The sequence below is a fragment of the Habropoda laboriosa genome, unplaced genomic scaffold (assembly GCF_001263275.1).
Source record: "Habropoda laboriosa isolate 0110345459 unplaced genomic scaffold, ASM126327v1 scaffold40, whole genome shotgun sequence".
Taxonomy (NCBI): Eukaryota; Metazoa; Arthropoda; class Insecta; order Hymenoptera; family Apidae; genus Habropoda; species Habropoda laboriosa.
In genome coordinates, this window is record NW_017100231.1 from 5,976,791 (window position 1) to 5,988,890 (window position 12,100).

At 36.0% G+C, this 12,100-nt stretch overlaps 2 protein-coding genes across 2 annotated transcripts in view; one reads left to right on the top strand and one right to left on the bottom strand.

Annotated features, from left to right (window-relative positions):
• The first annotated feature begins 799 nt into the window (after positions 1-799).
• LOC108571542 overlaps positions 800-12,100 on the top strand; it is a 28,967-nt gene continuing 17,666 nt past the window's right edge. The window contains 3 exon segments of the mRNA XM_017933607.1: positions 800-1,030; positions 2,173-2,460; positions 2,761-4,506. Coding sequence (XP_017789096.1) covers positions 800-1,030; positions 2,173-2,460; positions 2,761-4,506 — 2,265 coding nt within the window.
• LOC108571543 (carbohydrate sulfotransferase 11-like) lies at positions 6,008-9,950 on the bottom strand. Its single transcript, XM_017933609.1, has 6 exons — positions 9,807-9,950; positions 9,582-9,730; positions 9,028-9,199; positions 7,164-7,323; positions 6,877-7,076; positions 6,008-6,235 (listed from the first exon to the last, which is right to left on the bottom strand). Exons 1-6 carry the CDS (start codon positions 9,948-9,950, stop codon positions 6,008-6,010), a joined length of 1,053 nt encoding a protein of 350 aa, XP_017789098.1.

Consider the following 12,100-nt stretch of genomic DNA (forward strand, 5'->3'; position numbering starts at 1 on the left):
TTTGTAATATATCTTATAATTAATTGATAATTCCATGAACCAAGAATGCAATTACGACCTAAAAATTGTACTATTTAAGACGTATTCATAACAGAAATTATTCAAAGTTACCTTGCCTAAGTCTATACGTTTGAAACATACGTATATTATAAATATCGTACATGTACATACATCGGGTAGTTAATAGAAGTTAAATATTGCATTACATTAGTAGTTTACGTTGCAATAGTAGTTTCTACTACTCGAGTCATTTCGAAACTCCGTAGAAATTCCTTGATAGCTTGGCGGGTTGCTCGTCGCAGGGCGTCGAAGGTCTTCGTATTCCAATCTCTGTTACTAAAAAAACGAAGGAAACTTGGATACAAATGTTCCTTTCATTATCCCCTGTCACTCTTTTATAGTTCCAAAATTGTATGCATACATTCGAAAGAATTATTTTTCAAAATTGATAAATCAATGTAATGAAAAACAAAAAAGTCCATAACTTCTTTTTAGAAGCAGCAAACTTCTTAATTGTAACGAAGCGAAAAGAAGTAGAAAATTTTTCTAATCGACGAGAAGAAATTCGCGACAAAAAATTTTTTTTTTACGCCTTATACATAGAACGGTACAAGTACATATATGCGTATATCAGCATTACAGCTGTATCCACAGCAGCCTCTCCGAGTAAATATCTAACGAATCTGTCAATCAGACATCTGCTTGCGTGACTCAATGAACGATCCGGAACCAGAGGAGCGTTCCTTGTGGAAGACGATGAAGGGCCCGTGGTTCCCGTGGGATGAGACGTAACGGTGGCATGTCCGAGTGCCTGGACATCCCCTCATCTATGACAGGATCGACGAATTCGGGGCCGCTGCAGCCCCAGAAGGATTCCTCGCCGCTTCCTGCACGATCCTCGCCGTTCAACCTTTACTCGACGCCTGAAAGCCCGACACGCCGAGGTCATCGTCAGCGATTGTTTCGAAAGATGACATTGACCTCGGCGAACGGTCAGCCTATACAGCTCACTCCTCTCTGGGAACATGTGGTTGGTATTATTACACTTACTGATTAACACGTTGAGTAGGTACCGCGTGGGTCATAGATGACCCATGCGGCCCGCATTTCCAATTCGCTAAAATGACGTACTGTTATTGAAAAATAAAATTGGAAAATCGCGTGAAATTGGCGCAGCACATAATGTGATCTCGATAAATTAATAATTCAATTCGATATATGATAATTAGACTCGTGAAACTTTATTGTAAACCGGGTTCAAGTAACGCCTTTGAAGAGAACGAAAAATATTTCACCTTTCGATGTCTACGGTATTGCTCTTTAATGTATGTAACGTAGTCGGTGGATGTGATGTAGTGAGGTTGTGAATTAAATCATTAAACAGCAAAAGTTATACTTCGACTGAATTCTCATGAAAAATATATGAGAAGAGAGGTTAGGTTGTCGAGAATTCAACACATATCTATATGTTTTTGTAATTACATATTTTAATGTGACTTTTTAACTTTGTATCAAAGTTCTGGTAAACTTGTAATTTTCCCGTGGCACGAAACGTGTTAACCTCTTTCAAAAGCACCGATACAAACTGTATAGATTAGCGAGACTCGTTGAAAGAAATACAAAAATCTCAGTCAATGTATATAAATATGTACAATAAAAGAACTGCTTCAAATGGTATTGAATTTTAATTATCTTACTTTATAATATTACGTGTAGCTTATTCATATGGTTCACAACTGTCACCCGCCACTAGATGTCATCATTCGTTCAGCGTGCAAAAAGCACGATACACTACGAATAAGTATCGATCGAGTGGTATGTCGATCGCTACTGCGCGAACACTATCGATATATCGAACTCTCGTTCGATCGTAATCTAGCGTAAACTTCGTGAACCTTTTGTCTCGCGCCTATATTTTTCTCTTCGAATATATTGCTTCCCATACTTTCTATGAATGAGTATTTGTTACAAAAAGTGAATCTGAATTGTCACTGAAAGGATTCATTAATGTACATAGGTACACCTGTTCATCGAGAATTTCTTATGTCTTTTAGCGAGTTGTACAGTTTTGTATTTATACTTTTGAAATATCCCGTGTTTACGTATTTTCTACGTTTTCGTGTACTTTCGAAACACCCTCTATTTATGTATTTTCTACGTTTTCGTGTATAGGTACGTACACGAAGGTTTCCAACCGAGGTGGACACGCGTTTGACGTTCCTCGAGATATCGGAGAGACTGCGTGATCCAGAATGGGAAGTGCGTCAGCACGCGCTTCGTGTACTTATAGACGTGTTACCAACTTTGAATACTGACATCGTGGATAAAGTGATGCAACCAGTGGTACCGGAACTGGTCAATAATTTGGGCCACCCTGCGCCAGCCGTTCGCAAGGGAGCCCTAGACGCTATTCGAGTTTTTCTCATTCACAGTCATGACAAGGAGAATACGATAAAAAATGTAGGAGACTCACTGGACACGTATTTTTCTTTTTTAACCTTTTTTAATAGCAACAGCGATCAAATCAATCATAACCTCTCTAATTAATAATTAATAATTAACCAATTAAAATTTTTTTCAAATTAATCAATCCGAAATTTTCAAATTAATAATCAAGCAATCTCTCGAAATTTTCACTAAAACACTCAAACACGAAGCTATTCACACGCAGGCAACCCATGACCTTGCAATCAATCCCCACTATTGGGGATTCGTGGATCGATGTATGAACACATAATTACATCGAGCGTTCTCTTACAGATTCTTCAGGATGGACTGAACCGTTCGGAGATACGAGACTCCTTCCAGACGAACGTGACTACCGGCGTTATTCTCAGCGTGCCGTCTCTACTCTTCCCTTCGTCGAGCAGTCCTTCGCCAAATCCTCAATTGATCAAAGAAGCAACGATAGCTTTAGCCTCGCGACTAGCTCAAGTACCTCATCAAGAAGCTGTTTTAAAATCATTAATGAAAATTCGCGATTCTGTAGGTGTGGAAGATTTCCAAGGTTACCTGGAGGATTACGATAACAAGCTAAATAGGAACATAGAAATCCTGTCTAAGATCTACAACGTCAGATCCAATCGAAAAAGTCCTAAGAAACTGGTTGCTGATGTGAAAAACGTGGAAAAAACGGAGAACAAGAATTTAGATAAGAAGAGTGACTGGGAGAGCGACAGCGATACTTCTGGTATTGTCGAGGAGGAGGACGAGGTGAATACTGCTACTATGCCAGCAGCCAGAGTGGTGTTAGAGACAGAAATCAAATTTAACGAGGAGACAGCTATTACTATGACCATTCTGGAGGAGAAGGAGGACAGTGAACAGGAACAAGAGGATGAGGAAAGTGGAGCTGAGGTGAAAAATGAGGCTGAAGGGAAAGATATATCCCTTGATAGGAGAAAGACACCAAGAAGGGTTCACTTTGGAGGTGAAATAGTCAAACTGAGAACTCCAGACAGTGATGACACAGAGTCTGTAGAGGCTGTACCAAAAACTAGGATTCCAGTTCCTGTTTCACCTGCTACCAAGATGCCCAACACTCGTCCAAGACCTTCTTCTCAGCCTTGCAGTCCTCATAGAGAACCTGGCAAACTTAAGAGAGGGTCTAGATCTGTTTCAAATAGCCCTAAGAGGGAAGTGTACATGCACCATGCTGATCTGAGTCCTAAGAAGAGTATATTGACCAGGACTAGCAGCCCATTGTTGAGTAATAAAGCTGTTGAACACTCCAAAAAGAAGAAGAATGTTAATAGAATAGAAGATAAAGATAACAGACAGAGCATTATGACCATTGGAGATAATAAGAGTGTGAAGATTATTGAAATTGCTGGAAAAGTGGAGGAGTCTAGAAAAGAGGAGGTTAAATTGGACCAGGCTGCACAGGATCTTGATTCTTTAAATTCAAATTTAAACGTTAATGGTTCAGAGGATTTAGAAGATAAAGGTCTAAAGAAAATGGTTGAACAGGGTGAGAGTAAAAATTCACAAAAAATTGATAAGCATAGTGAAAGTAAGAAAGTAGCTTCTTTGGAGGATACAGCTTCTAAAAGTGATGGAAGGATAGAATTTGAGGACAAGGAAAGGAAAAATGATTCAGAAAATAGAACTTCAGGAAATGTTCAAAGTGGATCTGTAGAAAATGTTCAACAATCAGATTCTTTTGGTGATTCTATGGTGAAGGGCAATAAACTGGGACAGAGTGGTGTTAAAGCAAATCAGGATGGAGTTAAGGTGGTCGAAAACGAAACTGTGCAGAAGGATTCTGGGAAGTTGAAAAGTGGTGTAACGAGCGGTTCGAGGAACGACAACGGTGATCGTGAGTCATTTAGAAATGACTGTGAACGAACGTCAAGGAGTGATCGCGATAAGGGCAGTGCTAGTGTGATCGAGAAAAATGGAAATGCCGCTTATGCCAGTGGTGAGATGGAATCTATATTGCATGAGCCAAGTTGGGAAGAGCTGGGGTTGGTCGATCAAGAGGTGTTGGAGGATTTACATAACAAAGTAAGTGTTCTAAAAGAATTATTTCTTTAATAAATTATAAAATACTTTTTTACATTATTCTTCCAATGTGTTTTTTTTTTTCATAATTTTGTCAATAATCTTTATCATTTCAATGTTACAAAGATCCACCAGAACATAATAATAACAAGGTATATCGTGAAAACCCTTCTTCACTCTGTCAGATACTCGACTCTAATCGTTTTAATTATTTCCATCACGAATCGGGTTTCTAGGTATACATATACCTACATACGATTACGACTTAAATTCCTTTGAATCACGAGTCAGGTTAAATTCCTCACTTTTATAGCCTTAGCAGAGTTAAGACAATCGATGCTCAACAGGAAAGGCACTCAACGTTGCCCTCTCATTTACGTGCTTGGCTTTTAACTCAATCAATGCTCTCGTGTTAATCGAGAGTCTGTTCTAAATTTTTTATCGATCCGTACATCAAGTATCTACATTACATACATACATACACTCTGCACGTGAGAATCGCTAATAAGAGTCAAGAAACAAATATGTATGTACATATAAAGGAAAGAAATAAAGAAAGGAATGAAGAGTCGATATACGCATGGGTAATTCTAATTGATGGAGTTTAAATCACGTTACGCCACGCGACGAACTTTTGCCAACGAAATCGATCGACCTACTTCGTGGCAATGTATCAGAACGATCTGTCCTAAAATCGAAAGCGCCCTCCCCTCCGTTTTAGACGCACTAATGAATGGTCGCGAACGAAAAAGTGACACGTTCGATAACAAGCTTTACTTGACACGTCGAGGGTTAGGGACACGAATATACACCGGGTGTTTCAATAGCATAGATACAAATCGTACAGGTTGGTGGAACTCGTTGAAAGAAGCAACAAACTGTGAGGCAATGCTTGTTCAGAAAAATTGATCATTTCAGTCTTTCTGTCGGTAACCTAACCTACCTTTTTTTATTTCACTACAGATAGATATTCTGTGTGTAATAAAATGTACTTTTTGTAAGAAATACTCGTTGAGAAAAGTGTAAGAAATTATATTCGAAGAGGAAAAACGTAGGCAAGAAAGAATTGCGAACGAAATCAAGTCACGAAGGTTACTATATTAGGATCGAGTGAGAGTTTAATGTATCGACGGTGTACTACGCGCGATAACGATCGATATACTACTCGTTCAATATTTATTCGTTGTTAAACACCTTGTAAATGTACATGCATGCATACCTACGTCAGAATGAAGACGAAATTCTGCCAGAACTTGTTGTGTTAGTATTATTAATTGAAATTTTTGAGAAAAGCGTTGAAATATTTGATAAATGAATCGGTGAAATCATTAACCACTTGGATAAATGATTTTATATGTACTAGTTAATACTGAAAATGAAGAATGAAGAAATGTGGATCGTTGGTAAAATGTTTGAACTTAAATGATGAAATGTATTAAAATTGCACGATGATATAGTTGTAAAATATTTATTAAAGAATTTTATATTTAATATTACAAGAATTTTAAGCGGAAAATGCGTATTGATAATAATCGTCTGGTGAATAATCGAAGAGTTCGAAATCTAGCTTGAATTTTTCATACATCTTCTCCACCATATCTCTGTTCAGCTGGCTGAAATATATTTTCGATGTGTTCGAATAACCACCGCCGTGTCGCCATCTTGGTTTAATTACCTTTTGTAACCCTAATTTATGGATCGTATAAATCTGGTCCCGCCATAATGTTTCTACCTATGAAATACGACAAATGCGATAAAACATAAAAGGGGCACGAATAAAGTACAATTTGTACTATCGTTTATTAGGGAATTTAAACTGTCTTATTTAATTGACCATAATCGAAAGAAATTGTTATAATAAATTATACTTTATTTTTCCATTTGTTTGTTATTTTATAATTTTACTATTGCGCTCGTGTTATTATACTCCTGTAAATAGGTATTATGATTGATCGAATTTAGTTAGCTTCGTTAAATCCTCACATTATCTTTCTTGGCAAATTGCGTTAGCCTTTACTTAGGTCATAAAATTCACTTCAGACAACTCGTAGCTTGAGGAATATCTTAAGAAACGTTCTACAAGAAACACATTAGCACACTCTGGTTACTTTATTAACGAAAACGCGAAAAAAGGAATAAAAGATATTGAAGAAAGGGTCCACAAAATTTTCTTAATTCATTCAACATACATTATGTTTCTTTTCATCCATCTTTACACCATTGGAAAACCAATGTAAAATTGTAACGAAGGTTAAAATGACTTTTTTCTATGCAGAATAGCGTATCATAGTAATAAATCTTTTGATCAAAGAAAATTTCATTTTTTTAAAATTCTAGTCCAAAAAAGCTGGATCCATGTTATGATAACCGTACCTTCCCAATTATATCATAATCAACCACACAAGGGGCACAGAACAAATAGTATGGCATCCAATGATCATCCCCATAATTGGCCAGATCAGTATGAATCACGTATTGCACGAATTCCCTGAAAGTTGGCTCAATTCCTGCCGGTGGAGGTATATCTTTTGTTCTAATCACTTGATCATCCCTCGGTCTGGTGAAATTCTTTTCTTAAAAAAACAAGAGTGACAAGGTTCGCTATTAACCTAGTGCTCGAGCAACGAATATATCGAGGTCGATAATTTGTCGTGACTCACCACGGTACTTTTCAACAATCTTGCAACCGTATTTCCGATAAAAGTGAAGTGTCCCGTGTTCCCTTCCAGCCACAGAGTTTTCCAGCTTATCGCGATACGCGCTCAGCAATCTCTCAAATGGGTGCCTTACCACCAGCAGTTTCTTCGTAGTTCTTAGTGCCTGCACATGTTTCTCTTTGTTACACAGGGTATTTCCAAAGCACAGATACAAATTGGACAGATTAGTGAGGCTCGTTGAAGGAAACAAAAAAAAGAAAAAGTCTTGAACAACATACAACTGGAAATGAACTGTTTGAAACGTATTAAATTTTAAACGATACTTTATATCATAACCTCTAATTACAGTTATATATTTTTTCTCTCTATAAATAATATTCTTTTATATAACGCTGTTCTTCGTTGATAGTGGCATAATTAAAACAATGTTAATTTTGATTCTTTTGTAAAAATACACTTCCTAGTTACAGTATTTTTATCATGTAAAACGATATATTTCTAACCTCGTTACTTTCACAGCAGAGGGCAGATCGGATTACATAATCGGTATTCAAATGCAATATTCAACCAAAAATTAAAAATTTTTTTTCAAATATTCAATTGTTAATCAAATGCAAATTTTAAACTGTCTTTCCTGAAAACTTTATATTTTTTTTAATTATGCCACGCAGAGATACATTTTTGTTTTTTCTGCTTTTCTTTCTTACGTAAGCAGGTTAAGTCGTAACAGCCTATGACTGCAGTTTACCCTTACGTGTCAATAACATGTATCATATTACTGCGTGCGCTCTTTTTTCCCTGTACACGTAATAAAGGCATTAAATGAATAAATATATTACTGGCAGCTTATTCGTATGGTTGATAAGTGTCACCCGTTATTAGATGCTATCGTTCGTGTAACGTGCAAGAAGCACGGTAACTACGAATAAATATCGGATGAGTACTACAGTTGGTGGAAGCGATGTAGCGAAGTCGCAAATTAAAGCATTAAGCGGCGACACCAACTGATATAGCCGCACTCAAGACCATACGTCATTTGTGAACTGATACTTAAAATTTCTGCTTAGAATCTTCCGTTCAAGTCATACTATATTTAAGCTTCCATCGCCTTTTGTCTAATAATAATTAACGTATTGGTAAAAATGAACTTGCAACTTCTAAGAATTAAGGTGCAGACTAATTTTTTAAATATAAAAAAGGAAGAACCAATTCTCTTACGTGTGCTTATGAAAGCGCTATATCGCTTCCATTGACTATATGTATTTAAGTACCTAAGTACATTGATCGTTGCCGCGTGTCAATCGTCGACATATCGAACTCTCGTTCGATCGTAATCTAAGTATGTAACTCTCGTGAAACGATATTACTCACAATTCTGTCTTGCGTACATTTTGCTCTTCGTACATTGCTTCCCACACTTTTTATAAACGAATATTTGTTAGAAAAAGGGCGTTTTATTGCACACTTAGAATATGTAGTCGAATAAAGAATTATAGGTTAGGTTACGAATTGAAAATTACATTTATTCCTGAAATGATTAATGTTTGGACTGGAATATGTTCACTGAGATTTTTTTCTGTCTTTCAACGAATCCTATCACACTCAAACCTGTCAAGGTAAAATCTTATTCATCTGTTTGGTTTAAGCATTAACTGTATTATTACATTCATTCTTCTATCTTGATAAATTTTCACGTAATATTAGAATTCCTATGTTTTTGAAACAGTATGTAATTGATATTTTCTCGAATTATATTTTTTTTTATCGATTGTATAATTGGAATTGGACGACGTAAACGTTGTGTATTCATAAGCGTGTAGTGTGTTTAAAGATAACTTAGAGATCTGACGAAGCGATGAAGCTTTACCTCGTCCGCTTCTGGAAACTCGAGTTCCGGTATCGCCCTTCTGGCGATGGTCGATATCTGCTCCTTTCCACTGTTCAGCTCCTCCTCGGTCACGTTCATTAGGAGACATAAATTGTAAATCCATGTTGTGCTGCCGGCTTTGTAAATTGGACAGTATGATAGATCGCGCGATCTACGTGGCAAATAATGCAGATAACGCTGCTAATTGAATCGGTTATTGTTAGAATAATCGGAACGATCTATTTGGTGAAACAACGTTTTTTCTTTCATATACGTACATTATTAGAAGTACAGGGTGTTTAGAAAAAAAATGTTAACACTTATGTGGAAGTAACTTTTTTCTAGTTACTTGTTTCTTTCATATAAATGTTCGCATTTTTTCTTTAAACCCTTTGTGAGATCAAGTTTTTAAATTTCCTTTTTAAAGTATGAAAAATTTAATGAAATTAATTGTTTTTTTTTTAATACAGAAGAAGTTATTATTTATTACTGATATAAAAGTAGAACATTCTACACATTTTCATTAACCGACTGAAATAATTCATTTGGCAAACCTGGCAATGTAGAAAACACTATACTGTGGAGCAGGAGGATGTTTAAATGGTGAAATTTTCTTAATTTCCTTATATATACCTAAATTATATTTTTTACAAGTATTTTTCACACTTAACAATCGCTTAGAATTTTCATTTTCTGCTTCGATCTAAAATTAAACATTTATCAAAACGCACCTATAACCGCGTATTGCAAAAACATTTTCAATATTTTTATTTCATCACCATTAATTTCTTTAGATCGTTCAATTTCGGTATCGGTCTACTTTCATCACCAACGAGAAGAAATTTCACGACGAAAAAAATCAATCCACAGCTGATGACGTATCTCAGAATTTGAACAATGAGTTTTCTATGATTTCTAAACATGATACACAACTGAATTTATTCAGGAAAATAACTTTTATTCGTTAAATGTGTTATACACACTTTTATCATTCTCTTCACATGTGCTTTCACAATGGAAGAAAATTGTTGAACGCTTAGAAATTCACTGAATCGTTTGCCGATTCTTTCCACACACTTTTATGTTATAAACATTATTTAGAAAATTTGTTTGAACTATCTAAAAAGAATTATACACTTTCACGTTGATACTCATTAGACAAAAGTATGTAAGAGAAGATCGAAGTAAACACTCGTTCTTCCATCTGGCGAGACATCGACTGACCGGTTTCGTGTCACGTTCTGACAGTGATGGATCTAGAAATCCGTAAACCTGTGGCAAGAATATTCGCATGAAAAATTTTCAATTCTACACTCTAATTTCTCGAACAAAAATAAATGTTTATCTTTTAAATACTCTATAATCTTTTCTTAAATAGAACACGATTTTAGTAAAGTCCTTCGATAGGTAAAAATTATTTTCGACCAGATATAAAATGGATAAGAACAAGATTACGTTCCTGTAATGAACGTTTATTTGCACTATGATCTAGATTAAAGTTATCTGGTCTTATCAAATCAATCCGTTCCTGGGGTTAAGTTGAAGGTATTTCAGCACGAAAACACGAAGACTGTTGCATACTAATTCGGTTAGCTCAGATGTTTCGATGCTTAGATCGATAGATCGATAAAAACGTTATCTTGTAGCGAGATTCATCGATAACGAGATAATGTGAAAGAGGTCGAAATATCAAGAGATTCTGTTAAAATTAGAATTAAGAACTTTAAACTCCATAAATTTGTGCATTTATAATTGCTAGCTATTTATAGGTTAGGTACTTGTTTCACTAATTTGTTAGTAATTTTAATAATAAACAGTGTATTCTTAGCAATGTATGAATATTTCTTCTAAACAAAGAAGAAGTAATAGTAGATTTGTGTAATTATCGATATCATGGAAAAATGTGGCGCGCTTCGTGACCGTGAAAGTATCAAGCTTTCATTCAGCGGAAGTTCAAGGCCGCTCTATGCCTCTCTATGAATGTCATCATACATATGTACCGTGCAATAAGAATCACAGAAGAAAGTAGTACCGCTTAATATCGTGAAATTTTCAATATGAAAGAAAAAATGCTTTCTTAAATGAACGTTATTTGAATCGATTTTCAATATTCATTATGCTGATTCCAATAATCCGGAAAACGGTTTATTTTCTGATGTACACATCACCAAGCTTTTTCATTTCTTTCACTGACACGTTTTACTAACCTATACACTTTGTATCCATGGTTCTGAAACACCCTATGTACATCGTATTTTTCCTCCCGTAAAACACCGCGTCACACACTGTGCATAATGCATACGCACTGTTTTCACTTAAAGCCGGCATACATCACGTCTGATGTTTTAATCGTCCGTTATCCCCTTTTTCTTCGACCGTGGAATTTCCATGGCGGTCACACCACCACCATAAAGCATCATGCACAACGCGCGATTAACTGGATTAATCGCACCGACCGCAGATATTTCCCCGTGGACGATGTTCGTATCTTCGTGTGGCGCTGAAGCAGCAGTGCGTGAATTATGCATGCTGTTTCGTTTTCCAGGCGTTAGATGCCATTGAAATAGTCCATCTTGCGGTGGAGACGAGTATGAATATTCCGCGGATGAAAAACGGCGGAGATTTCCCCCCACGTTGGAATATTATGCATTGTGAAGGGAAACTACGACCCTTGGGTAACAAGAAAATAATTAGAAACGTTGTTGCGTGCAACACGTTGCATCGGTGAATTTCTGTTTCTGTGTATATGCAAATCAGGTTGGGTTGTATTTGACGTTGGATCGGATTTCGCGGATCATCTTCGAACTTAACACAGTATTCGTGCGTGTTTCGTTAGAATGACATTAAATATGTTCAAAAATCTAGCGAATATGTTATGTTTGAGAAAAGTAGTTGCAAAGTATATACATATGTACTTACGTAAGGTCTGAAGATATATGGAAATGAAACTTGTATTTAAAGAACATAGTAGATTGATCAAAGAATGTTACAAATATGAAAATAAAAGTTATAGTGTAGAAAAAGCGATTATAAAGTACGTAAGATCCTTATATTTGAAAATATAAAAAAATAC

What these genes read in the sequence shown, in the direction of transcription:
- LOC108571543 (XM_017933609.1), bottom strand. Translation starts at nt 9,950, where the DNA reads ATGTTTAGAAATCATAGAAAACTCATTGTTCAAATTCTGAGATACGTC. An exon ending in AGTTTCCAGAAGCGGACGAG is followed by an intron (nt 7,324 to 9,027) that starts GTAAAGCTTCAT and finishes AAACATGTGCAG; the next exon opens with GCACTAAGAACTACGAAGAA. An exon ending in GATTGTTGAAAAGTACCGTG is followed by an intron (nt 7,077 to 7,163) that starts GTGAGTCACGAC and finishes TGTTTTTTTAAG; the next exon opens with AAAAGAATTTCACCAGACCG.